At 33.3% G+C, this 27,304-nt stretch overlaps 1 protein-coding gene across 1 annotated transcript in view; it reads right to left on the minus strand.

Annotated features, from left to right (window-relative positions):
- Window positions 1–27,304, minus strand: part of LOC117115492 (procollagen-lysine,2-oxoglutarate 5-dioxygenase 1-like) — a 62,715-nt gene that overhangs the window by 25,669 nt on the left and 9,742 nt on the right. The window contains exons 3-14 of the mRNA XM_033259336.1: window positions 17,514–17,650; window positions 15,762–15,876; window positions 13,721–13,879; window positions 12,955–13,018; window positions 12,033–12,130; window positions 10,510–10,611; window positions 9,735–9,866; window positions 8,585–8,706; window positions 5,381–5,482; window positions 4,923–5,048; window positions 2,916–3,051; window positions 935–1,069 (exon numbers count right to left, since the gene is read on the minus strand). Coding sequence (XP_033115227.1) covers window positions 935–1,069; window positions 2,916–3,051; window positions 4,923–5,048; window positions 5,381–5,482; window positions 8,585–8,706; window positions 9,735–9,866; window positions 10,510–10,611; window positions 12,033–12,130; window positions 12,955–13,018; window positions 13,721–13,879; window positions 15,762–15,876; window positions 17,514–17,650 — 1,428 coding nt within the window. The remainder of the gene's footprint in view (window positions 1–934; window positions 1,070–2,915; window positions 3,052–4,922; window positions 5,049–5,380; window positions 5,483–8,584; window positions 8,707–9,734; window positions 9,867–10,509; window positions 10,612–12,032; window positions 12,131–12,954; window positions 13,019–13,720; window positions 13,880–15,761; window positions 15,877–17,513; window positions 17,651–27,304) is intronic.

A 27,304-nucleotide genomic window follows, 5' to 3' on the forward strand; every position in this document is an offset into this window, starting at 1 on the left:
ACAGCTGCAACATTATGGAATTCCCCTATGGGGCCTGAGTGTGTGTTCCATATGTGCTTGATCCAGTGATCCGGGGTAATAATGTTCAGCGCATAGAGAAGTTTGATATGCGCTATATAAGTATACAATAATAATAATAATAATAATAATAATGTCTGTGCGATGCCCTATGCTAACCGATAATTTATTAGGGCGTTGCCATGACGCACTATGGCAGAAAAGGGTTAGGGTTAAGAGTTAGTGACATTCAAATAAATAAATGCATTTTTTTTTTTATAAATCCAATGTTTTTCGTTTGTAACCGATTTCTGTATTTACACATGTTGGGTTTATAAGAAAAGCGCACAGTGGGTTAAGATCAGGTTTAGTAAGGAAAACATTTAGTTAGCCATGCACACTAGTTCCAACTCAGAACCAAGTAGCATCTTTTGACAGCTAGGAAACTAACTGATTAACTGACTGATTGAGTTACTGATTAAAAGATTGACTAATTAATTGATTGATTTATTTATCATGACTTTTTTCTCAGAGAATTTATGAACTATCATTTAAACACGTCATAACTTGTGACTGAATACATCATAGGAGTGATGGTTGGAATTATTACCTTAATTTTAACCAATCAGATGCCTGGAATCTATGTATGTGATATATCTATATATCATATAATCCATGTCCAACAATCATCATAAAATATAGTCCTTTTCAAATTGAATACTATTTTATACAGTAGTTCAAATTATAAATTTTATTTATAGTCCTTTCAAATTATATAACCATCATAATTCATATAATAATGCATTGTATTTTATAATCAAATATTCATTAAAAAAAAAATTATTTTTTAATAATGTATTTTACAATCATGTCCATATCATGTTCCAGTTATATTATAATGTACTGTATAATCTTTGATACTACTTTGATTAGTCTATGAGCAGATGCTGATTATTGTAAGCTTTTTTCTTGTCTCTGAGTTGGAATCTAGCATTACCCGTTCTCTAAGGTCATAACAAAAATCCACTTCGCTGTCGCCTTGGTTACCCAAAAGACATAGTCTACGTTCCCGCTGTAAGGCAACATAACATGTTACAAATCAAGAAAACAGGGACATGAGCCAACTTTCATTATGACAATTCCAATCATTTCATCTATCATCAGTTGGCACGGAAAACAAAAGTTTTGAAATGATTAAAAAAATAAGTGTAATGATAGAAAATATATAATTCATGGTAAAATTTTCACTACAGTAAATGCTGCTACTATTATCAATTAATGAAAATAGTTGTACAGCCAAATTGGTCTAAACAATAATATCAATAGCAGGTAATAATGAAGTAGCATTCTAACTAAATTTAAAGATATAATGTATTTAACACAAGCAGACGGTGTCAGCTTCAGGCGTGTCAAGTAGAAAATGAATACTAATACCTGCTTTCCAGTAGGGGAATTTATTCTCGCGACTTCCTGAACCCTGATTTGTTGCGCATTTTTTCTAATTTCCCAGAAGCGCAAAAACTCCGATAGAAATGTAAATGTGCATGCGTATGAGCCGACGCTTTGATTCGCGCGACCAAAATTTAAATAGTTGAAATCAGGATTAAGATAGAAACAACTTTATGTTTAATAAATTACATCTTCAAAGTTAGGCAGTTATTATTTGGCATCTTATGTAAAGAAAATGTTTCACATTTTCCAAATTAAATACAATTTTAATAAGTTTTGAATAAAAATTAGTTTTTTAATAATTTCTTTTTTAAATATAAAAAAAATTTCTCAATAGCTATTAGTTCATAGAATAACATAAGTACAGCAACTGTACAGTATAATGAAAGTTGACCATAAGAATAGACACCTTTCTGTCTTTACATTGGCTTGACAGAGACACTGAGGGTGCACTACACTGGTGCTGTAGGTAAAAGATTTGTCCAAGTATAGGACAAATGCACAGGGAATCAGGATAATCGTTATCTTTTTAATAAAGATATTTAAGTTTTTTTTGTCAATTCCTAATATATATTTATACTATTTATACTATGCCATGCGAATTGAAGCCACAACAAAACAAAAGAACCAAGTATCCTGACTTCCTGTGCATTTGTCCCACACCTCACAAATCTTTTGCTACCACTGGAGAGCGCCCTCAGTGTCTCCAACAGGCCAATGTAAACACGGAAAAGGTCTACATTAAAACTACATTAGACAACAATAAACCAATCAGCAAAAGCATTAATTTGATCAAGCTAGATCAATTTTTATAAAAGAAAACAAAAAAACTATTACAGAAGAAATTACATCAAGTACAATTATTTAATATTCTACTACTACAAAATATATTATCCCATCTTGATGTTTTAAAGTGATTTATGTTTTAATCAAAGAATTAAATGTCCTGAAATTGTAGAATAATATATAAATTAATAAAATTATAGCAACATAATTAAAATATACAAAGTAATTGTTTAACAATTAAAAGTTAATACAATATACCTGTACTCTTAATGTTTTATATAATCTTAAACTTAATCTTAACTTTTAAAGTTGTGGATGTATTAAAATAATATATATATATCAATAATCAAACTATTATATTAATAATAAATTACAAAAAAGTATGGATGTATGAAGTTATAGGGATATTAAAATTAATGTCAAAGTTCATGAAAAAAGTCTGATTTCAAAATTAATACTGATGAAATAAACCAACCACGAATATTAAAAAAAAAATTGATGCTGATGTAAAGCAATAAATTTTATACTTGAAACAAAATTTGAAGGCTACATTGTAATGAAATCCTTTTCAGAATGTGTTATAAAATATTGTCTATTAACAAGAGGTTAAAGGTCAATAAGTATGTTTATTTATAGATAAGCATGATTCATAATTAATGTATAAAAAATAAATTGTAACATACTCTACTCCTCATGTTGGCGCACAAGTTCATATCTGAGTCTTTGTCACCTTCAATAAAAGAAGGAGCGTTGGACCCACGGAGAAGATGCCCATGGATTATGTACACGCTAGATATGTACGGTACATTAAACACTCCCCTGCAAGAAGAGAAACGGTCAAATATTTTTATTCATGTATTATTCGGTATAAAAATCTCACATCAAACTCAAAAGGTTATCCTGTGAATTTACATAAAAAGCATGAAACATTAATTATTAAAACAATAATCACAAAAAGTACAATTACAAAACAAACATTAAATCATTAAAACAATAATCACGAAAAGTACAATTACATAACAAATATTACATAATAAACATATAATAAACATTAATATTTTTGCAATCCCAAACTTCAAATTATTATTGAAAATCCCTCTAAGGGCTTGCAGGAACTTAAGATTATGATAATTTGGTAAATGTAATTCAGCCCCGGCTGTGATTTTGATGTAAATATTACAAAGGAACTGAAATTAAAACTATAATAACCATGTATTGTGCAACAATGATCCAATCATAGTAAAGGTAACTTGAAAAGTTTGATAATAATATATTGCACATATTAATAGATACCACTTTATATAATACTTAAATTGACATGCCATAATAGCATTTCAGGAATATATATGAGGAAATCTGTTTATGGTTTTTGGCAACAGCATTACTATTCAAACGTTGATATTGATGAGGATGACGATGATGTTGAAGTTTTTTGTAAATACTAATTAAGTCATCAACAATGATGACAATAATTGGAACAAGGATGGTGACGAAAAGGATGACAAAGGACGATAAGGAGAATAAGGACGAGACCATAACAAACACGATAACCATGATACTGGTGATGATGACGATACCAATAAAAAAAGACAACTATGGCAACGGTAATGATGAAGACGATGATGATCTGATTAGGCCTAAAGATATTGAGGGTCCATATACAATTACGAAACATGCAGGCTTGACAATTTGACCTCTGATGAATAGTGTCCAAAATTTACTACAAACTCGTGAAATGTAATGAGCTACTATCATTATTACGTAACACTTTTAGCATACAATTATAAGCTGCTCCAGGTTTCTTTCCTAGTCTTCTTACTTCCTATGCTTCTTTAATAGTTACGTTAAATTTAATTTATTTTACTAAATAACATACTTACGTAGGCGTACAATGTATGTGTGTGTGTATATGTATATATATATATATATCCCCCGATAAGTATGACCTGTCTCTTATACACATCTTATCATATAAACCTGATCCATATGCAAAGCACATTGATGCATTTACCTGTCTCTTATACACATCTATAGTACTACAGTGTTACGTCACGATACCATGTGATATTACTCCGTTGCTATCGGCGACATAAAATGCGTTCAACCGAATGCCCTTTTCTCCACTGACAAACCATTGATCCCAATTTCTAATGTAATTATTAAGATGTTGTATCTATTCTTAGTTTTTCTTTGTAAATTTTAATTGATGATTAAATGTGTGTTAGATAACTAATATATTGTGAGCTTTTGTGTTTTTAGTACATTCTGATGGTAAATTATTAGGTTTTAAAATGCCTATTCCAGAAAGCCTATTCTAGACCATTAAGATTATGAAGTCATTCAGACGTAATGAACGTCTGGTTAACAACAAAGGGCGCCACCTGGTGTTGTGATGACACAACTGTTGTGCTCTATAGATATACCATTTTGATACATAATACATATTCTAACTGGACCAGCTAGGCCTACGTATACAATGTGTCTGTATTCAACATGTTTCTCAATTTAAAGTTAAAGGTATGCCCTGGTCCAAGACCCTTTTTTGTTCACTTGGATAGTCTTATCTTCACGAATGGATACACTGTTTGAAGCAAGAAATCAAGTTGTCTTTACCCATAACCACTTGTCTATTTCATTCGAGTTGGAAATGTTTAACTTCTAAAATTCTAGGTTCCTCTGTTTGAACTTACAGTCGTTGTCTCCTCACAATGGAAACATAATCCTCTGATCTTGCGTAGTAGTTATCTTCATTGAGGGCACCCCAGAAGTTTGACCACAGCCTGCCATACTTCGTAAACATTGGCGCAAGAACGGTGCTACAAGAAAATAAAAATAATAAAGTGTATACCTACAATCAGGTTCATAAATGAAATATGAAGATAGTTTAATGCACATAGCAAAAAATGAAGTGATTTTATGGGGAAGATATATACAAGAACATGGATGAACAGTTTGATAAAAGCAAAATTTTAAGGAATGCTAGTTCAAATTTCTTCGATTTTGTAAATAGATTTTTATAACACATCCAAGACATACACCTTGTTTGTGTGTTTGTCATGACAAAAAAAAAGCAACTTAAAAAATTAAGTTTGCTATTCGCATATATTATTGGCTCATGTGAATAAAAAAATTACTTTTATGTACATACCGATTTTGTTCAATCAGAATCTTTATCAACCTGGGATTATGAATCTGACTTGGACTATCAATGGACAGGTAATAGTCACAGGATATTGCACCACAGTATTCTCTGAAAAAAAAAGGAAAACAGAAATTAATGTTTTTTAAATGTCTTTCTGAATTTTCAAAATTTGATGTTTGACAATTTTAATAGTAACTAGGCCCAACGTCGATGGGGACCACGGTTCCTATTAACGTTACCCCCACACCCTTAACCACCCCACCCACTCTGCAGGGTTACGCACTGCTGAGGGCCAAGACCATCCTACTAAGCCCAAAAAAATTCGCATCAAACACACTCTTCGGACCAACGGCCAAACTGACAGAAAAGTAGGCTAAACCCAGCCTATAGCTCCTTACTCAGAGAGGAGTGAGAGTAAAACAGTGTTCACCTCCTGAATCTAATCATCAAAGTCTAGAACTGTACGGTTAGTAGTGGGCCCTAAGTCGAATCCAAATAACGTTCTAGCAGCTGCCACCTAGATTAAGCTTATGGCTCTTATACTGTGAACTGCTTAATTGGTTGTACTACCATAGATTCTGTTTCGTTGTCAGCCTACGTCACTACGGAATAGTACAAGAGAGATACGCATGCGCATGTCAGTTGTATTACGTTCATGTGTATCAGTTGAAAGTAGAATTTATATCCCAAGCAAAACAATTAAAATTCCAGAAACTATGTGGAAGAATTGAAGTGGAAAATTTTTCCCGAAAACCAAAGAAAAGTAGATGATCCATTATGTGTTGCTTGATTGAGTTATCTTCTGTTTGAAGGTATGAATTTAGAAGAAAGTTCAGGCTCAGACGAAACGAACCCGCGCTGTCGATTGCTAGTGGCGAGAATCCGGCGATAGATGCAGACTTGGGCCTGCTCGATGTTCTCTCAGCCATGCAGTGTAGCATGGATGGCACAAACAAACAAGATACTATTAGATCTGAAAGATCAGAAAACACTAGCTTCAGAAGAAGCACTAACACCAGCCTCAGAGGAGGCACATACACCAACCTCAGAGGAGGTACAAAACAATGAAGCAGGATGCTTCTACATCTAGGCCTAGGCCTATGCCACAGCCTAATAATAAGTAAAAGAAAAAAAAAGAGGCAGGGAGAATGTTACAAATAACAGATCATCAGTTATCGTTATGGATAGTGAGGCCGATACTATTAGTCTCTTTGGAGGTGATGAACTCAATGAGTCTGATTCGGATGATAATGGTACGTTCTTAGATGAGATAGATCAATCTCTTCGTGCCTCAGACAGGCAGGGACCTGAAATCTCACAGAGGCTTGCAAAGATTGTAAACGAGAAATTCTTGACTGCTTTAGATCAAAGCAAAAGACAGAAATATCCCTAGCAATTGTGATCAGTTTTATGTGCCAAATATATCTAAAATTCTCATACAGTGGAAACCTCTATAAGTATATTACATATCCATGGCCTTTCAATTGGTCCACGGAAATTTACCAAACTTTTGAAACCACCACTAAGTAGCTTGCGTGAAAAGGGGCATATTATTTGGGCATATATTGATGACCTTCTTTTAGTGGGAGGTTCTTAAGATCAATGCAAGCTTAATGTATAAAATATAGAGACCTTTGACAAAATGGTTTTGTCATACACCCTGATAAATCTGTACTTATTCCACAGAAACAAATCCACTTTCTTGGTTTTAATATTGATTCTAGCACTATGAGGATAACTCTGACTAAGAAAAAGATTTTAAAACTATCAATTAAATTGGAGCATTTTTATTAAAGAGAACCAAGCCCTACAATCAGGGAAGTAGCTCAGGTGATTGGTTATGTGTTGTCAAGTTTCCCTGCTGTTTGATTTGACCAATGCCATTATAGAGCTTTTTAGAGAACGATAAGATCTTGGCTTTAAAAATTTCTAAGGGAAACTTTGATGTTAGAATACATCTATCTCCATAGTATAGGCTATAGGCTATGTCTGATATTGAGTGGTGTTAAGAAACTTTCATTCTTTCAATATTATTAGACATTCTCCTATTGATGTAACAATATACACAGATCTGCTTCCCTCACTGGTTGGAGGGCATCAAAAGGGAAACAGTCCACAGGTGGCCATTGGACTCGGGATGAAGTTGAAAATCATATTAACTACCTTGAGCTTATGGCTGCATACTTTGGTTTGGGATCATTTATAGATAATATTAGAGAAAACATGTCAAATTAATGATAGACAACAGCTGTAGCTGTGGTTAACAATAAAGATACATGTTACAGTAAGCCATGCAATTCAGTAGCATGTAAAATATGAAATTTTAGTGAGGAAATTAGAATTTGGCTTAGAGCAGCACATATTCCAGGGGTCCTAAATAGGACCGCTGAATTTGAGTCGAGAAAACAAAATATCGACACTGAATGGATGTTGGATTCTAATTCAGTATATTACTGAAATCTCTGTCAGAATTGTCCGTAAATATCCATGTATTGACTTATTTGCATCCAGAGTGAATAAACAGTGTAAAGGCTATGTATCATATAAATCTGATCCATATGCAAAGCACATTGATGCATTTACCATATTATGGTCAAATTTACTATGTTCCTGTTTCCCTCATTTAGCTGTATTCTCCAAGTAATACAAAAAATAATGGAGGACAAGGTGGAGGCAGTTCTTGTAGTGCCAGACTGGATCTCAGATAAGGTACCCACTCCTACAGGGAATATTAAAGCCCCATTCCCAGCAAAATTTCAGTTGTTAAGAAAAATCTGATTTTAATATATGTTATAAAGACATATAAAAACCCAACTCCTCCACTTGACATTGAGCCAACTAATCTGCTCTTAAGACTGATATGCGCATGCGTAGTACTCTCTCTCGTACAACTCCTCCACTCCTGGCTAACAACTCACAGAATTACATTAAACTTCAACTTACAGGTAAGTCTCGTTTAATTTTCAATTATGAAGGTGGAAACAATGACGTAACTTGGACATATTTCAAATCCAGACCTAGGATAGACAACCTAGCCTAGAAACTAGTTTTCAAGTTAAAATTGACAAAAACTAACATAAGCTTGATATAGAAAAATATTTATGCAAAAAAAAAAAATATTTTAAAAATGTGAGCCTACGGCTAGATTTTTTAGAATTTAGGTTGGTCGGGTTTGATTAATACTGGACTTTTGGTGTCTTCTATACTTACATTCCTTTTTGTCTTGCTTCACCTTCTGTAATCTCAATGGCTGGTTGAATGTATTTCAGGGATGCATACTGGTGAGCAAAATCTCTTGTGAAATTATTAACATGGTTAAAGTGGTACATTTCCTGAAGATACAATAAAATATATCATTTGTTAAAGTATAAAAAATACTTCAATTTGAATAAAATTGAGAAGATTTTGTTTATTTATTAAGACAATTTAGAGGGCGTCCCCATACTTCGGTTTGGGTGCTGGCTTGGCTTAGAACTTTTATCTTTATTCTTTCACGTTTCCAAATATCTTACATTTGTTTTCATAGTGCATAGAAACTTTTTGTATTTTGCACATTATAAATTTTATACCAACAACCCCATAAATGCCAACACTCCTGTTTTGGCTGGGAGACTCCCGTTTTGGTGCTCATGCCAGGCCAATTTTTTTTGTCATGTTTATTTCACATGCTCTCCCATTTTACAAATTAAAATTGCATAGGCCTACTTATATATTAATTTGCCTTTTCTTGTAATAAATACTACAGAAAAAACTCAATGTTTACATATTTTTTCAATATTTTACGACTAGAATACTTGTACAGTATAAGGAAGCTTGACCAGATTTTACGTTGAATAATTAGACATGAAGTTACAGAAGTTTCTAGAATACCGGCGCAGTAATTATCTGTATTAATTTAAGCTCATTGAAAACGCATTTTATGACTAATGTTGAATCCAGATTTTGTATCTTGTACTGAAAAGGCTAGCAAATGAGAAACTGATACTTAATGAGCACAGGTGTAGCCACACAAAACAATATGTGATTTTATTCAAACACGTTAAAATCATGATAATTTTATTATTGGAAACACATGATCATCATAAGATTCATGAGATTTGCCTTTATAATACGTTAAATTGCTAAAACTTCCAGACCCCCATACAATAAAGACACACCCCTCACCCTCCAACAGGCCAAGGCCTACAGTGGTACCTTGTGCCAAATTCTCCTGATTTTTACTATCAAAATGTTGGCGTGCATGTTAACCATTGCATGCTCTTAAGAGGTGTAATTTACACCTGAATAATACCACATTGTAACAGCTTGTGGACACTGGTAGTGAATTTGTTTGAAATATATTTAACATGACCATACTTACATTATTGTGGATAAACAAGTCAATTTTGTTCTTCGGATAATCAAGACTAAGAACGCCGTCGAAGAATTGAGCAATGAATGGAGTTGCTTGCTCAATGAAAATAGCCATCAGAACCTGGGGCAAGTCCTCTTCCTAAACAAAAAATAAAATAATTATGACAGCGAGATGGGGTGTGAGCCAGTGGAGCACGGCATGACGGTGAGATGGGGTTGTAGGCTGATGGATACCTCTTCAAGGCCAGCATGACGGCAAGCTGGTGGCCTACCTCTATGCCGGGGAGACGGGGTTTGGGGGTAAGCTGGTGGCTCCTCTAAGCAGGGTACTTTTACTATGGTCTCTAGACTGCAATAAAAATTGCAACACCGAATTCTCATTAGGTTGGTGTCATATTTGTGAGCTGTCGTGAAAAAATGAGTAAGATCATTTTAAAGTTCAGACTAAAAACCTACTTAAGAAAAAATCGCCTCTAAAGATAAACAACTGATAAATTTTGTGTTGGTTTTCCTATCTATTTTGAAAAATAACTTTACAAAATGTGCCTCAAAAACATGATTACCTTAGGGTTGTCAACTCGGAAAAATACATATTACTATGAAAAATACATATTAAACTTAGAAAAATTGAAACCTAAAATATCACTTCAGATATATTTTCTTGAATATATCAAATTGACCTGGCGTACCACAAGACTCATTTTGTCAAGACAGCTCACATTGGCTTTCCCTTGCACACATTTCACTTCATGTTTGATAACATGATAGAACATATTCTTTACCTCCACATTATGTAAACTAAAGGTGTTTTCATCGCAAGTCTTGCATCCAGACTCAAGTGTCCAATGATTGTTGAGGTAATTTCCAAGTAAATTTAAAGCTAACTGAAATAAAAAAAAAATATATAAACCATACAAATGAAATATTCAATTTATCATTTGAGACTTATGAGCTTTTACCATACTACTATGTCCGAACTCTTACCTACAAAACACCTAATTAAATATATTTTCTATTTTTAACATGTTCATGTTTACTAAATAAAAATAAAATCATGAAAAAATTCAACAATGGTACCGTGGTAAAGGAGAACACCAAATAATGTAAAGTCATTTTTTGGAGCTCTGTTTAAATTCAGGCTCCGAGGAAAACATTTTTTTCATATGTTGAAACTCATTTTTTTAAGACGGAAAAAAGTAGTGAATGAGATACAGATTTTTGAATATTTAAAAACTGCGAAAAAAAAGAAGCATAACCGCACTTTTTTACACCTTTTTCCTTCACTTTTTAAACATTCACAAATTGGTATCTCATTCACCATTCCCCAGTTTTTCGTGAAACAACTGTTTTGTCTTAGAAATATCAGTTATACAACATATCAAAGTTGGTTTTTCCTCTTGAGTCTGACTTTAAATGGAATTTCTTTTAGCACATCTAATTTTGTTTTTCTGTTTATAGTGATACCCATCGACACTGACTTTCAGAAGACAAATGATAATAAAGTGGTAATTCAGTAGTAATGGTAATACAGTATAAAACACAAGTACGGTACACACTTAAATACGGTACAAGTTAATATATTGGGTTTTTTGGAAGAGCTAATAAGATAGAAATTTTTGAATAATTAGGAAGTTTATTTGTACAAAAAAAAAATATTTAGAATGTTCATTTGTACAAAACTAAAATATCTTGAAATAAAAAAAAAAAATTCTAAAAATTGACGTGATTCTAACTCACAACCTTAAATTCTTTAGAGCACATCTTTAACCAACCGCGCCATTCGATGTGCCCTATTAGTGGTATGGCAGTAATGTACTGTCCTTGCTGAAACCCCTGTTTTGTTGTGTAGGTATAGGGGAACCCTGGAGTTCAACTTAAAAAAAGGGCGATGAACGTTTGTTGGAAATCACGTGTACAAAATTTCCTGCACAACCTTTCAAATCTGGTGACGTCTGATGCTTTTACAGGTAACAGCAGTGAGGGTCTGGAGTCAGCGCCTTGCGCGAACCCAATAGACGCACAATAAACAAACATGGCTTTTTGTCTTATATCTAAATATAATCAGTGGACCACTTGGTTTTTACAGTAGTAAATATATGCAGATTTGTTAAATTTGCGGGTGATGGGTTATTTTTTCGGGAGATTTTGGTCCGGTTGTGGGTGTGTGGAAAGTCGCCATGTTCTCCGTGAAACTCCCGCACCTTGCGGGAGACTTGAGACCCCTGGAAAGAAAAGATAAACTACAAAAATCACAAAATGATCCAAGAATATTATTGAAGACTTTAGAAAACTAAATCACTCTAACCTTGGAAGGTCCGTTGCCATGGATGACTGATGGAAGTGTGTTGTATTTGGCATTGTGTAAGTAACTTGCATCATTCAAAAATTTAACTTTTACATCCTCTGAAATCAATCGAAGAAAATAAGTGAAAGACCAAATATTTAAGACAAACATATAATGTAACTTTTAAAGTCAATTTCATATTCTTGCAGCTTTCTCTGTCATCTCGCCAGCTTCTGTGGACGGATGGATGGATTTATTTATTCTGTGTAAACATTGAGGATAACCCACAAACGAAAGTCTGAAAAAAGACTTATTTCCAGTGGGGTCCTCCTGGTGGTGAATGGGCAGTAGACCGGGAGAAATCCCTTAAACTGACTGTGGCCTAGTTTTTTTTTTATTTGTTCATTGTATTTTTCTACGCACAAATTTAATAAAAAGTCCATTGAATAATATACTTAAAAGTAATATAAGTCTTTACTTTATACATTAACACCACAATATAAAGTGTGTGGATGGAGGCCAAAATAAGTTTAAGAACAGACAAGCCACCAGTTGAAATTAAAATTGAAATTAAATTGAAGTGGCAGATTAAAAACAAAAATTATTATAAAGTAACAAAAGTAATTCAAAAAAGGTAAAAAGGTTACAGGTAGGTCAAGGTTTAAACGATATTTTAAGATGCTGTCGCCAAAAAAAAAAAAAAAAGCTAAAAATCAAAGACTTAATATAAAAGATAACAAATTAGACAATTATACATAATATAGGTGGCAGCATATATTTAATATGTCTGGGAATGATTTGGTCACATGACAAATCCGAGTGTTGGAATCGTGTGACACCACAAGAGGGAAAATAGTATTTTACTTATGATTACCAACTTTATAAATTTTGACTACCATGAGTATCAGGAAAATTATCATTTTGTATATCTGTAATTACTTACGTGTTGCTCCATTGAGATTTTGAAAAATATACGCTTCAGTGTCCAACTTTATTTTCCAAGAGCTCTAAAAATTAAAAATAGCAACAAAAGTACAGTAGTTTCATTACGATGTGAGTTTGCGTCAGAAAAAGTAATTTTAACTATAAAATGTCATCAATCAAGTTGGTGATATAATTAGATATAGATTATTACTATGTGAACATGCTTCGCTGGTTGTCAACCAGCTGGCAAAGCTGTACACACAGAAGGGCAAGCATACGTTTCGTTGAGGTTGTACTTAACGTTCGACATTTGCAGTAGCATGTAGGTTGTTGGGCTTCTGATCGTGAGATCAGGAGTATAAATTGGAGGGGGAGGCCATGCTGTTAACCTGCTCGTCGGTGACCCTGCTCCGACTGTTCCAGTCAATTAATAACAGCAACTAGAATCAATTACATGCGATTATTCCCTAAAAGGAAGCTACATTAAAAAGCTCCTGTGTAGCTCTTGTGATCCATACAAACAAACGAACTACTTTGTTGGGTTTTTACTTAATGTGGCTAACATACTCAATGGATAACTCCCAATCGCATACGCCAATAGGTTTTACATCTAGGAAAATTTGTTATGATTACTGTAAAACCAATTCTATCAACCTTTCATTTAGTGCGTATGGATTTGATTATGGGACAATAACAACCACTAGAATTAAGAATTGGTTTCAGACTAGTATAACAATCACCCTGTTGTCTTTTCTTTTTCCCTCTATTAAAACACTGACACTTACTCTTAACTTTTCATCTAAATACAACTTTGTGAAGAACAGCTGATCATCTCCAGCATCAACAATAGATTTATACGTCAGTGATTTCCATATATAGTCCGCATAGCCAATAATAAGACCAGAGTTTAAAAATCTGTAACCTTCAACTTTTGGGTAAACATGCTAAAAAGAAGGAAGGAAGCAAAATATTATCATCTTTTTTTCCACATCCAACACAAGTAGCTCTCCAATCACAGGATGAAAGGATGCTTAAACTAAGTCTCTCTATGACAGGGGTGGGCATCAACATGGGTCGAAGGGCCAAACTGAATTTTTCATTTAACACTGAGGGACACAAGCAAACCTTAGGCTATGGGGAAAAATATTCATACTGCTTTTTATACCTTATTACGCTCAATTTCATTGTTATTTTTTACAGATTATTCGCAATCAGGCTATACACCAAAGGGTTTTCTAGCCAGAGATGGTAGGTAGGCCTCTGTTTTGGGGTTTTTAATGTATTTTCGTGGGTCGCCACAGAATTGTCAGCCCTAATGTGGTGAGTGGGCTGCACTTTGCCCACCTGTGCTGTATGAGGCATAGAGAGTGGAGTTGTTTTTGTTTCTGATAAAAAAAAAAGTTTACTGTGGAATTGACCCCAGACCACAATAAGATCAAGCATCCATGCAATTAATTTCATCACCTCATCACATAACTTCATCACCACCTCATCACATGGCATCATAATATAACTTTATCACCACCTTACAGTATAACACCATATTATCATCACCATAAGACCAATATCATCATAACTTCATCCCTACTTTATCACATGGCATCAAAATAATGTTATCACCATCTTATCACATCATATCATAATCATCACTAGACCATTATCATCACAAAACTTCATCACCACCTCATCACATGGCATCATAATATTACTTAATCACATTTCATCCCCTTATCGCATCACTTTCTCACCACCTCATAATACAGACATCAATTATTACCATCATTACAGCCAATATCATCACCGTCATCATCATAATCTAAAGATAACGCCATCACTATTAACCTCACAATAATCATCTACTGTATTACCTAGGTTCATATGGGATTTAAAATAAATGAAGTAGCTGGTCTAGTTGCCAAGTTAACTGGATTAAGATCACAAATTGTGTTCAAAGGTTAGTTAGAGCCAGAGAAATAGAATGATAAAATAAGTATGCAACAGTGACCATCCCATGACCACGCAGGAGTCTGATTATCCATGGATTTTGGTTTCCCCACTGGGTTATACTTCCTGCCTTATTAAGGCTCAGCCACTGGATTATTAGAAGTTAGTCAACATAGTACATCTAATTGAATTTTAGCCAGATCATGCGGATGAGCCATTTAATTTATTGCCCTTAGTTGGATGTGAACTAACCGATTTATCAACCACATCATACAGTACACATACAGTAAAACCTCAAATTGAAGCCCTGGATTTCTTCTTTTTTTTTTTTTGCAAATGTTGGATGGGCTTCTTTTCGAGGTGCGCTTCAATTTGAGATGGGCTTCTTTTTCGAGGCTTACTTTTGCAAAGTAAAGAGGGTTCTTCTTTTCAAAATGAATGCTGTAAATTTTGTTAATTTGTACTATAAAACAATAAATATGGCCATTGAACATCAATCTGTAGTAAACCAAGCTTGTTTTTAATTTATTTTATTCTTTATTTTGTTTTCTGGAATTCATGTACAGTGTTTGTACTGTACTATATCAGAAAGAAGCCTATGCTATCTTGATAAGAAGCCCATGGGTTTCTTTTTCGAGATGGGGTTCTTTTCGAGGCTGATTTTGCAAACTAAAGAGGGGGGCTTCAATTCGAGATGGCTTCATCTCGAGATTAAGCCCAGTGGGCTTCAACTCAAGGTTTTACGGTTATGGTCTTCAAGACTAATCAATAATTGTCAATAATATGTTATCATCATATTTGAAAATATGAATCGTAATTATCAAATTTGCCAAACTTTATTTTAACATTTTGAATAAAAGGTATTGAGCAATTTTTTCTCACCCTAAGTGACTTATCTGGCCAGATCAAGTTTTCAGCCCCAAATACAACATTACTATCTAGATCCTTGAATTTACGAATTATTTCTTTTAATCCTGCCACAAATATTACATCATAACTGAAAGAAAAGAGGATAAAAATATTAAAGAGATGAAGATGTATGCACTGCAAACACGCATGCTGTAGGAAAAATGCCATCTTTGTAAAATCAAAAATTCAAAATTCAGAAGTTGTCTGTCCACAACAGGGGCTGCATGGACCAGCACAATGGGGTACTGTAAGGCCCTACTCATCTCGAAAGGTTTACTCGGTGCTTTAAAGTACTCATAAGGCAAATTGTGTACATTGGGCCTACGATTTATAGTCCTTATCCAAGAAGACTTCTTCCACCACCAGAACCGTAGGCGAACGTGCCGTTCGAGCCAGCGCCGATGTGGCTCTATGTTGTTTTGATACTGTATTAGTTGTATTACAGTTATCACTTCCCTTCCTTGGCAAGCTTAACATCTATTATAATATAATAATTCAAGGTCTACTGTAATATTTTATTGAATAGATAAAACAAATACAAAATAACAACAACCCCTCAACTCTGATTATTAAATATTATAAATAATATATAAATATATTATTATTATTATTATAGATATTATTCTACACAATTTTAATTTGGCCTTGGTTTTGAACATAATATTCATTTCTTTATTGTAAGCAAACATAGATGTAATATGGCAATCTGGGATGGAGGCCTGATGGCCATTAATTGTTTTTTGCCTCTGTTTCCAATGAAATTCTGCAGCTTGAAATTAAAGCTAGCGATACTGATTCTACCAAGGGAATACAAACAGCATTAAACCGCTAACAAATCTCAAAGCTTATATTTTGAAAACATTTTTGAAAACACTCTTGAAGTCATGACAATAATGGCATTATGATGATTGATGGTATACTGTATGTACGATTGATGAAGCTAGCTACTACAGTAATATTTAATGTTATGACATTATTATTTCTAATCATACATTTTAATTTTCAATAAGCTTTTACACAGTTTGACACTAAAGTTCAAAATACACATTTTCTAGACCACATAAAAATTACACTTTCTTCTTCTAGTTACCTTCTGCAATGCAGTCCACAACCATAAAAAAAACTGTAAACATTTACTTTTAGTTATTTATTTGTTTTGCTATAAAAATTAAATAAGAATGTGTCAGCTAAATGGTAAAAATACTACCTCATACCTGTAACAAATTTAATGAAAATTAAGAAACACTATAGTTACATATAAATATTTATATAAATATTATATAAAAACTTTATTTAAATAAATATAAAAACAGATATATACTTGGCAAGATAAAAACATTTCCAAATTAAGGTACCTATTAAACAAATAATCAAACATATTTTTTTAAATAAAGTGCAACTGTATACATTTGTCAATAATATAATACAGGTAAAATATTTTAATACAGTAGGTCTTCCTCTAATAAAAGATCCCTCCAATGTAAGACCACCTTACAATTAAAGAACACTTTTCTGTGATCTTGAATTAATAAATGTCCATTATTATCTTTATTATTCTAATAATAGACCAAAGCTGAAATCCCGGTCCCAAAAAGTGGTCTGCAATTGGAGGGGAACCTGTATATTCACTGGTAATGAATCGCTGATCCATGATGCCATGGGGACGGTTGTATCTTTATCTGTTAAATATTTAGGTTAGTTAAAATGAAACTGAAATTATCTTACCTGTCAGTGAATAGAATAATAGTGTCCGACTCATCTTTGTACTTTTTTAGAGCTTCTATAAATAAATTGATTTTTTGCCCTCCACCAGGACCCCACTGGATATCCCCTCCTGTCCACTTCTTGTGCATCCCTAAGACCTTTAAAAAAAATATATGTTATGTTTTCAGGTTGCAACTAAAGTCTATGCTGTTTTGAGATTCAAAGTACTAATTGTTATAGTATGTGATTTTTCTAAAATATAAGGACAAGTAAATTTGTTCTTTTTTCTTTTTTTTTTGCCAATTTCCGGCTCAAAATGTTCTTATTTTGTTCTCAATTTATTTTTATTTATTATTATTTCTATTCCACTGAACAGTATATCACTGTACTAACATACTATAACGTACTGGTATAACGTATTGAAACCCCTGTTTTGTTTTGTAGGTGTAGGAGAAAACCTTGGGTCTAACTTAAAAAAAGGAGATGAATTTTGTTGGAAATCTCCTCTAGTTTATGAGTACAAAATTGTATGCACTTCCGTTCAAAACTCATGATGCTGGATGCTTTCGAAGTTTTGGTAAACAAGAACAAAAACAAGCAGTGGGGCTCTGGGGTCAGCGCCTTACAGGTACATGGACCCAAAAAAAAAAAGCAATTAATTCAGGTAGTAGTAGCAGTAGTATAGTTCATCACCAAAGTTACTACAAATGATAAACAATCTCATGAACTTCATCTATCTTCTACAATAACGAAGTAGGATTTATGTACATGTACCACCAAATGGATTTAAATGAGTATTTGGTTAATTTCAACCAATCAAAATCAACCAATGCCTGGTCTTGACAACAGATGAAATCAAATTAGCGTGTTATAAATAATTTCACTAATTGAGTATTAAATGTGATGACACAAAATAAAAAGTGTGGTTAAGAAATGAGATAGAAAAATTCCGTAGATATTATTCATGATTATAAATCCATTATTTATCTTGAAATGGTGTGAAGAAATGTTTTTTTCTATGATTGTTCAGTGATTATGAGTAATAAATGACCTTTGGTCGTCAAAAAATAAAAAAATCATCCATCTTGTAAATTCACAGGCCATTTGTGATAAATAAACCAATACTTAATTCATAATTGCATAAAAATAGAATACACCATATTAATGTACATTACCTTCTTTTATATATTTTGAATTCATTCTTTCAATGAAAATAATTCTTTTTTAATATAGCGCATTAAATAAAAATAAAAATCTCAATGCGCTGAAGAGCCGATGAATGCACAGGTGGAAAACGAATTTTGAGGAAAGAAATGTAGATGAAATTGGCATACAGTAAGCTATCAGTTGTGATTTCAATAGAGGGATGTAGCGATGGGCGTCACGTGACCTAACTTGCGTGCTAGATATAAACAATCCACTAACACAGCAGTGTTTTACTGTACATGGAGATTTCTATCACGGCCGTCTCTTGTTCACCGACTCTCAATCAACCCGCATACATCAATCAACTTCTTCCCAAATATGTGCCTGGCCGTTCCCTACGTTCATCTGATCTCAATTTAATTTCTGTCCCTCGCACCAACACTAAGACCTTCGGACACAGATCATTTTCATTTGCTGCAGCCACACTCTGGAATGCACTACCACTTCACATTAAAAAATCAACATCAATTGCTTAATTTAAAAAATCACTCAAAACGCACATTATTCCAACAATAACATGAAGCGCCACTGATAATTACTTCGGTTTTTTAAATGGCGCTATATAAGTTCTTACCTTATTATTATTATTATTATTATTATTATTGCAGTAAAGATCATATTAATTCCCAGTAAACTATATTAAATTGATTGGAAATTAAACTTAAGAATTTTGCATAATGTAATGCTAATTTACTAAGGATACTGGCCGCAAGAGTTCAGATTTTTCGACAAATGTTATACCTAGGCCCCTGCACATCTACAGCATTGTTAAGCTATGAATGATGGTCTTCGATCCGCGACCTAGGCTGCGATGCTAGGGCCAGCTAAGGTTTATGAAGGATCACTTAAATTTCAAAGCATACAATACAAGGAGAACACTAGGATAAGTAAAATAAACACTATTTTGAACAATCGTAATTGCCTTTGCTAGCCATTTACTTCTCACGTTAACAGTGGGTGGTTGTTTCGCAACCATAACATTATCTTTTCCTATGCTGTCACACTGTAATGTTTTTCATGTATCCAAGCTAGGTCACGTGACCACCTGTAAACAATCATCGCTAAATCCCTCTATTGACTGATAGATGAATTTTTATACACTACCTGACATAAATTGAACTCTATATACATAATCACATTGGATTCATATTTTCAAGATTTGAACAAGATGCATTAATTCTAAAACACATACACTGGAAGCCCAACAGTAGTGGCTCCTTGGGGTCGGGGTTTCCAAGACCACATTGATACAAGTCGCTTGTGTCATTTAAGGTGGCACTTTCTCCGCACTGTCTCTCCCCTCGAAACAGAGGAGTACGTGTTTACCTAAGAGGTTTGAGTTTCAGTACAATGATTTATTTCATACAGCAAATTACGTAATACATTACACCCCAGGGAGCTTTAATAATATGCAGGGAGCAAGCGTAACATGATTCCTGATCTTGTATAGGTGGCATATTGATACTTTTGTACAGTATATGAATATGTACGACAGTAATTTACTGTTTATGTGATATTGTAAAGTTCAGTGGAAATGAACTACTGCATATCACCCATAGGCCTAGCTAAAAAAAAAAAAAAAAACACTTTTCAATACTTTATTTAATTTTAGATTAAATTATGACTGCCTACACAAATTCTACTCCTCATTTAGTTTATTTTAATGCATATAACTTTCATTTTTTTTTTTTTTACAAAATTATAGTAAGATAGTAAGTTTATATTCCTTTCAGTAAGGCCTCTGACAACAAAGTCCTGCCTATTATAAATCAATTTAATATTATCAAATATTTGAAGTGTTATTCAATATTTTCAATTAATAATTTGCATTTGAATGCAAGTATAAATCTGGCCTGCTTAAAACTGCCACATATGCACATCTCATCCACCAACACTTGGAACCTTTCGTTCCTGAAAACTATAGATTCAACACTCAACTTGAACATGAAGTGTTCTCATGTGACCACTCCAAACAGCATAGTTTAAAGAATTTGTGTGAAGCTACAGTATGGTTTATCCTTTCGCTATGAAGACCAAGACTTATTATTAATATACTGTACTTTGATTAGCAGAGCTAAAAAAAAACATTCAGAAATACTGTCAGACAGTGGGGAAGCAAAAAGAAAGTTTATAATATTGTTTTCTCATTTTACATAATTGTTCTGCTGTTAAAAACATCTAGGATTAGGCCTGGTCATGAGCGCAGATCTGTTTTGAACCATAGAGATCTAGCTGATATGTGTGAGTCATACAAAAAAAAAATTAAAAACATTGTCTTTGAATATTTACTTTACTTTATACTACTTCAAAGCCATGCGTACACATCCATCTCATCCCCATCATGGTTGAAATTGAACTTTACATACATACAATGTTTAAATATTTATAGTTCATACATTAGTAACAAGTTATATATAAATTATGAAGCAAAAAGAGTACTTAATTTTACACTTTGTACTCGACCTGCTTTAATACCAATTCTAATTACTTTAAAATTTTAATCAACAGTAAATATCATGAAAAATGTGATGAGGTGATGTAAAAGCTTTGAATTGAAATTACAAAGAAAGGAAAGAAACATGATTAATATACAGTGACAAATTGCTAATCTATGAATAAACAATATCAATAAACAAAGGTCCATCACATAATTAAGGGATGATTAGGCAAATAATGTATTGTTATCTATTTAAAAGCTCTGATATCAACATTTAAAGGAGGTTGTTCTTATAGTTTATACTAAAAAAAAAAAAAAAAAAAAAATTACCATGAAACATTGATTTTAGAATATTCTTTCATTGAATTTGCAATCAATGATAGAGTACAGTAGTAGAAAGTGAGGGTAAAAAAAAGAAAAGAAAACAATGCATAGAACCATTAAGGATGATTTATTTTAGAATACTAAATTCTTAATTAAATTAGATTGATATTTCATCAAACCGTTACAGCTAGTCAAAATTCACGGTCAATTATTGAAATAATCGCTCTCTACATGATTTGCCATGCTACTTTATGGACAGGTATAGAATACATTAACTGTGTATAATGCTTCCTATCACCATGGAGGTATATCACAAATCTCTACACATCTGCCTGTCTGAACACAAACTACTCTTTAACAAAACAAACTACTCTTTAACTCTTTATTATTATTATTATTATTATTATTATTATTATTATTATTATTATTATTATTATTATTAATTACTTTAAAAGAAGCTTATGCTATATGTAAAAAGCCAAGGTTTATTATAGCAGCTTAAAAGCATGCCAAGGAATTACATTTGTTTTTCTAATTAGGTAATTAATTATTCATTTTATTTCCTGTACATTATTATTATTATTATTACTATTATTATTATTATTATTATTATTATTATTATTATTATTATTATTATTATTATTACTTTAAAAGAAGCTTATGCTAAATGTAAAAAGCCAAGCTTTATAGCAGCTTAAAAGCATGCCAAGGAATTACATTTGTTTTTCTAGTTAGGTAATTAATTATTCATTTTATTTCCTGTACATAAACCTGGTTCTCAACTGATAACTTGCTCTAATCCACAATTGGTAAGCTTTGTCTCTGAATTGTTTATTCTCCATACTTTCTCCTCATAATGCCTACTTTGATCTAATTGGCTAATTGCCTCATTTAAATAAATGCATATTAATTAGGATTTCTGGTAGCTTGTACTGTATATTTGTCTCTTTGAGTTATGAATTATTATTCCTGATGATGGTTAAATAAAAGATTAAAATGGCCTTGTCAATTTTTTGAATGACTCTCATTTTATTTGTATTTGAACTCAGTGAACATACTGTACTAATGGTTTCTGCCAAGTTGCCAATCTTATTTATACTACTGAACATCCTAGACATTTAAACTACTAGTAGAAAACTGAACTATGATGTGACTCTTTAGACCTGTGTCAGATTTTTGTTTGCAGTGAAAAATAACAAACTTGCTTGGTTTGCTAGAGATTGATAAATTTAACATTGTAACATACAAACTGTACTCAGAACTTTAAAATGCCATTATTTTAAGGATGAAATGAAAGGAGACGCATCCAAATTTTGGGTCTGTTTTTAGTTTCCTTAAATAGCAAATTAGATTCAAATGTTAAACACTGAGTATATGTGTTTGTTTTGAAAATAATTGCTTGACACAAGTTAACTAATTGTATTGATTACAGTACTCTTAACATATTCAGTATAGAGTACCACAGTCGTGTTGTCATGATGTCAGTTGGCGCCCTCTGTTGTCAACAGACGTAGGTTACCCTTTGTTACGCCTGAATGTATAGGCTTTCTGGAATTAGGCATTTTAAAATCTAATATTTTACCATCAAACTGTACTAAAAACACAAAAGCTCGCATTATTATTATATTAGTTATTGAACGCACATTTAATCATCAATTAAGATTTACAAAAAAAAGTAAGATACAACATTTTAATAATTACGTTAGAAATTAGGATCAATGGTTATTAGTGGGGAAAATGGCGTCCGGTTGAACGTTTCTTTGCAACGATAGCAATGGAGTAGTATCACGCGGTATCGTGACGTAACACTGTAGAACTCTATACTCATGATGACTCTACAGTCATACAAAATTATCCATATTTAATATTAAGTCCTTTTCAATCATTTATTTCATTCAATAATAATCTAGAATAGGCATCCCTAAATTCATTTATTTATCCCCCACTTAATGTATTCATTTTTTTTTTCAACCATAAAGGGTAACACTTTCAGCTTGTAGTATTTTATTGGGAAGCTGATATTCATGGGATGTCTGTAAAATATTAAAATGAAATACTGTCAGGAAGTCCCATTATGATGCTCAGGGAGTGGAGATGACTTTTTTAGCCATGAGAAAAATTATGGTTTCAAAGAATTTGAACTGAAATGCCTGGGATTGGAAGTATTTCTAAAACACTAGCTACAGCTCAATAAATAGTATGTTCTTCAACCTTCTTTTATTTATCCATTCAACCATTTTAGTTGCTGTAAGTGTGGATGCATGGACTTCAGAAATTTGCCCAAAGGAGGCCCAACAGCTCCATATTATGTGTTCCCCAATTCTTATCATTCATTCAACTTAGAATTTTTTTATTCCTTGTTTCGCATACTTATGTTTTTTAACGATCATTGGAGTAAGGCAAAATAAAAACAAAAATATAATTTTGCTTTTAGCAAATAGTTTTGTCAAAAACATCAGACGGAGGAGCAAATAAAAATTAAATTTTACTGGTGAATGTAGAATAGGATGGTTAAATGCTTCAAATTATATAATCAGGAAGAACCATACATAACTTATCTTTGGAAATTTCAAGGCAACGGAGGGCGTAATAAAAATAAAGAAAAACTTCCATTTTTTTCTGAAATGTCCACTTTTTCGTGGTGGCGGGTACGCTAATTGGTCAAAAATAAAATTTTATTTTTATTCAAAATCATCAATATTTGCAGTTGGCGGGTTTGCTAAACAAGATATAAAAAACTCTCGCCTTATGATAGTACTATGTGGATGTATTGGTGACAGACGATCAGGTCCACAAGACAATCGGCCCAGATGATCAGGCGCATTTCCAGATGATCAGGTCCATGCCAAGACAATTGGGTCCACGTGTAGACTATAAGGCCCACTTTTATTCTGATTCAATATTGTGATGTAATTTCATTATTTAAAAATATACCTATAAAGACTAACAATTAAAACAATCATCTATTTATTTTAATATAAATTATTTCGGTATATAGAGAGCATCTCATTTTCCAGGATAATGTCATTTTTTTCAATCAATCAATCATGAAATGATTTTTGCCTATAGATGATTGGGCCTATGAAACGATCGGGCCCAGGATGATCAGGCCCATTTCAAGGCTATCGGTTCCATAATTAAGACAATCAGGCCCACATTCAAATTGGGCCCGATCGCCTTGAAAATGGGCCTGATCGCCCAGGGCCTGATCCTCTTTAGGCCCAATCATCTGTAAAGGCTTATTTATACTTGCAACGATAAAAGCCTCTGTCTTGATTAGAATATATTTCGGTAGCCTGGGTTCCAGGCCCTAATTTTAGGTTACTCACTCTTTATTGCACTTAATGTGCACCATACTTAATTTCATTGGCGTCCCATACTCGATTTCTATTTTTTCGAATTAGGGCCTGGACAAACGATTCATGCGTGCAATTTCCCACATCAAATTTGATGTGGGATATCGTATGCATGACTGATTTTATAAATCACGTGATTGGCACTTTATGGATATTAATCAATCTTTGTAAATTTTCAAAAATTGAAGATGCAGATGTCTCGACTAGAATAAGCTCCAGCTCCCTTTTGGCTACCTACTTGAATTAAAACAGTTAGTATAATAGTTCTGGCCTGCTGAGAACGACATGGACTGATAACCGTAGGCTATACTTAGGAACCTTGCTCACCGCTAGCTGCTACAGATTTAGGCCTTTAGGGTAGAATATTGTTAAAAAGGTAGGCCTCTGTAAGTAAGAACTTAAAAATACGCCAAGCCTCTACTACTAGTCTAGGCTAGGCCTACTACTCCTGACTCCATCCAGACGAGGCCTGAGCCATCTTCCTGGAAAGTTAAAGTTTTGTTGTATTTGTATGGTATGCCATCTAGTCTAATCTTAATTGTTTTTGCCATTGCCAAAAATAGTCTTACTAAATTTCTATTCTAAATATTTTAGGCCCGTTTTATTAGGGAGGACTATTTAAATTTAGTCATGCCTAATTAGTCGACGCGAGTGATTCAGTTTCGTGGCTCCAAAAATATAGACATTTGATTGGTTGAAATTGTTTATTTCGGTCCGCCCATTAATCCAAATACGGAATATAAGATTAAGTCATTCTTTTGGCATCCTGGTGCCTGAGTTCAGTGTTTTACAGTACAAGTCGCTTATTCCGTCTATCTCTAAATTAACTTTCTCGTTGGTGGCACTGTCCAGAATGAGAAAAATAATAACAAATAAGAGACTTGTGGCAAGTCTAATATTTCGGCTGAAAACAATACAATTTATATTTTATGCAAAGAAAGTTTTGTCGATTTATTTTCTTTAAACATTTTCTTGGCTGGTTAACATTTTATCCAAGATTTTTTACTGCAATTTTAAGTGTTATGGAAGTTAGAAACAATCGTTTGTAATGGCGTCATTGCCACCAATCGCTTTCGTAATGGCGTCAATCACGTTCATAGAATAGAGTTGGGAGATGCCATTAGTTATACTACTACATATAGCTCCATTATTATAATCCAAAATCAATTCTCTAGATCATAGCTCTCACCTATAGTAAATTAACTTTATGCTCTACCCAGTTCAATGTTGAGATTGGACCCAGCCTTAATATCATTATTACACATATTACTTCATAACTGTAGGCTTAATGAACCATAGGACTATTATCATTCAATCTGGCAACATAGCCCAGTGGAGATGATCAGACTAAAGTGGGTAATATTCACAGAGTACAGCCAGTGCAATAGAGAGATTCGGCGATGGGCGTCACGTGATCTAACTTGGGTGTTGGATAAACAATCGACTGACACAGCAGTGTTTTTCATGGAGATTGCTATTGCGGCCGTCCCTTGTTTATTGCTGTAAAGATCATCATTTCCTAGTAAACTACAGTACAGTATAACAAATTGTTTGAAAATTAAACTTCAAAATTTTCTCTTAATGGTTTGCTAATACCGTAAAAGGATACTAGCAGCAAACATTGAGATTTTTTTATTAGGCCTAGGCCCCTGCACATCTACGCCTTGGTTAGTTACAGTATGCATGATGGTCTTTGACCCGCGAACCATGCTGCGATCTTAGGGCTAACTAAAGATTATGAAGGATCACTTAAATTTCAAAGTGCCACACAATCTTTGGAGAATGCTAATGTAGGATACAGTAAGTAAATATAAACACTATTTTGAACTTTCCTAGCCATTTATTTCCTACATTAAACAGTGGTTGTTTTCGCAACCATACATTATCTTTTCCTATACTATCACACTGTAATGTTTTTCATTTACACCCTTAGTTAAGGGGTCGTGCAAAAACTATTTTAACGCGAGTACCGCGTTATCGGCTGTTTTGTCGCTGATTTTCACTAACGCGGCATATGGGCGTGGCCTAATATTCACCGTTCACGAGCTAACGAAATAACTAATGAATATGCATGATAGCTAACTCATTCTGTTTACCGCGGCACTCGCGTTACGTCGTCCACGGGGTAGAAGTTTGTTGTTTACGTTTACGAAGAATTCTGTATGAGACAAATTCTGTACGAACCTACGAATGGTTGATGGAGCACGTCGGCAATTTTTGTATTATATTTTACTTTCACCAGTCAGTTACAATCAAGTATCTAGGGCCTAGTCCAGCCATTAGAGTTAGGCTTAGAGCCGGCTTAGCTGGAGGGTACTACTACCGTAGTAATCTAGCAACTTATGTAGTAGTATAGGTAGCGTGGTAGTTTTAGTACTGTAATTATTATTCATAGGCCTAGTAGTAGTACTTTATGCCTAAAGGCTTTATATATTTAGGCCTTATTTATTATACAGTACTGTATTATTTATTTATATAAAGTGACTTCT

This window comes from Anneissia japonica, unplaced genomic scaffold (assembly GCF_011630105.1).
Source record: "Anneissia japonica isolate Jap-2015-1 unplaced genomic scaffold, ASM1163010v1 scaffold287847_len925385_cov155, whole genome shotgun sequence".
Classification (NCBI taxonomy): domain Eukaryota; kingdom Metazoa; phylum Echinodermata; class Crinoidea; order Comatulida; family Comatulidae; genus Anneissia; species Anneissia japonica.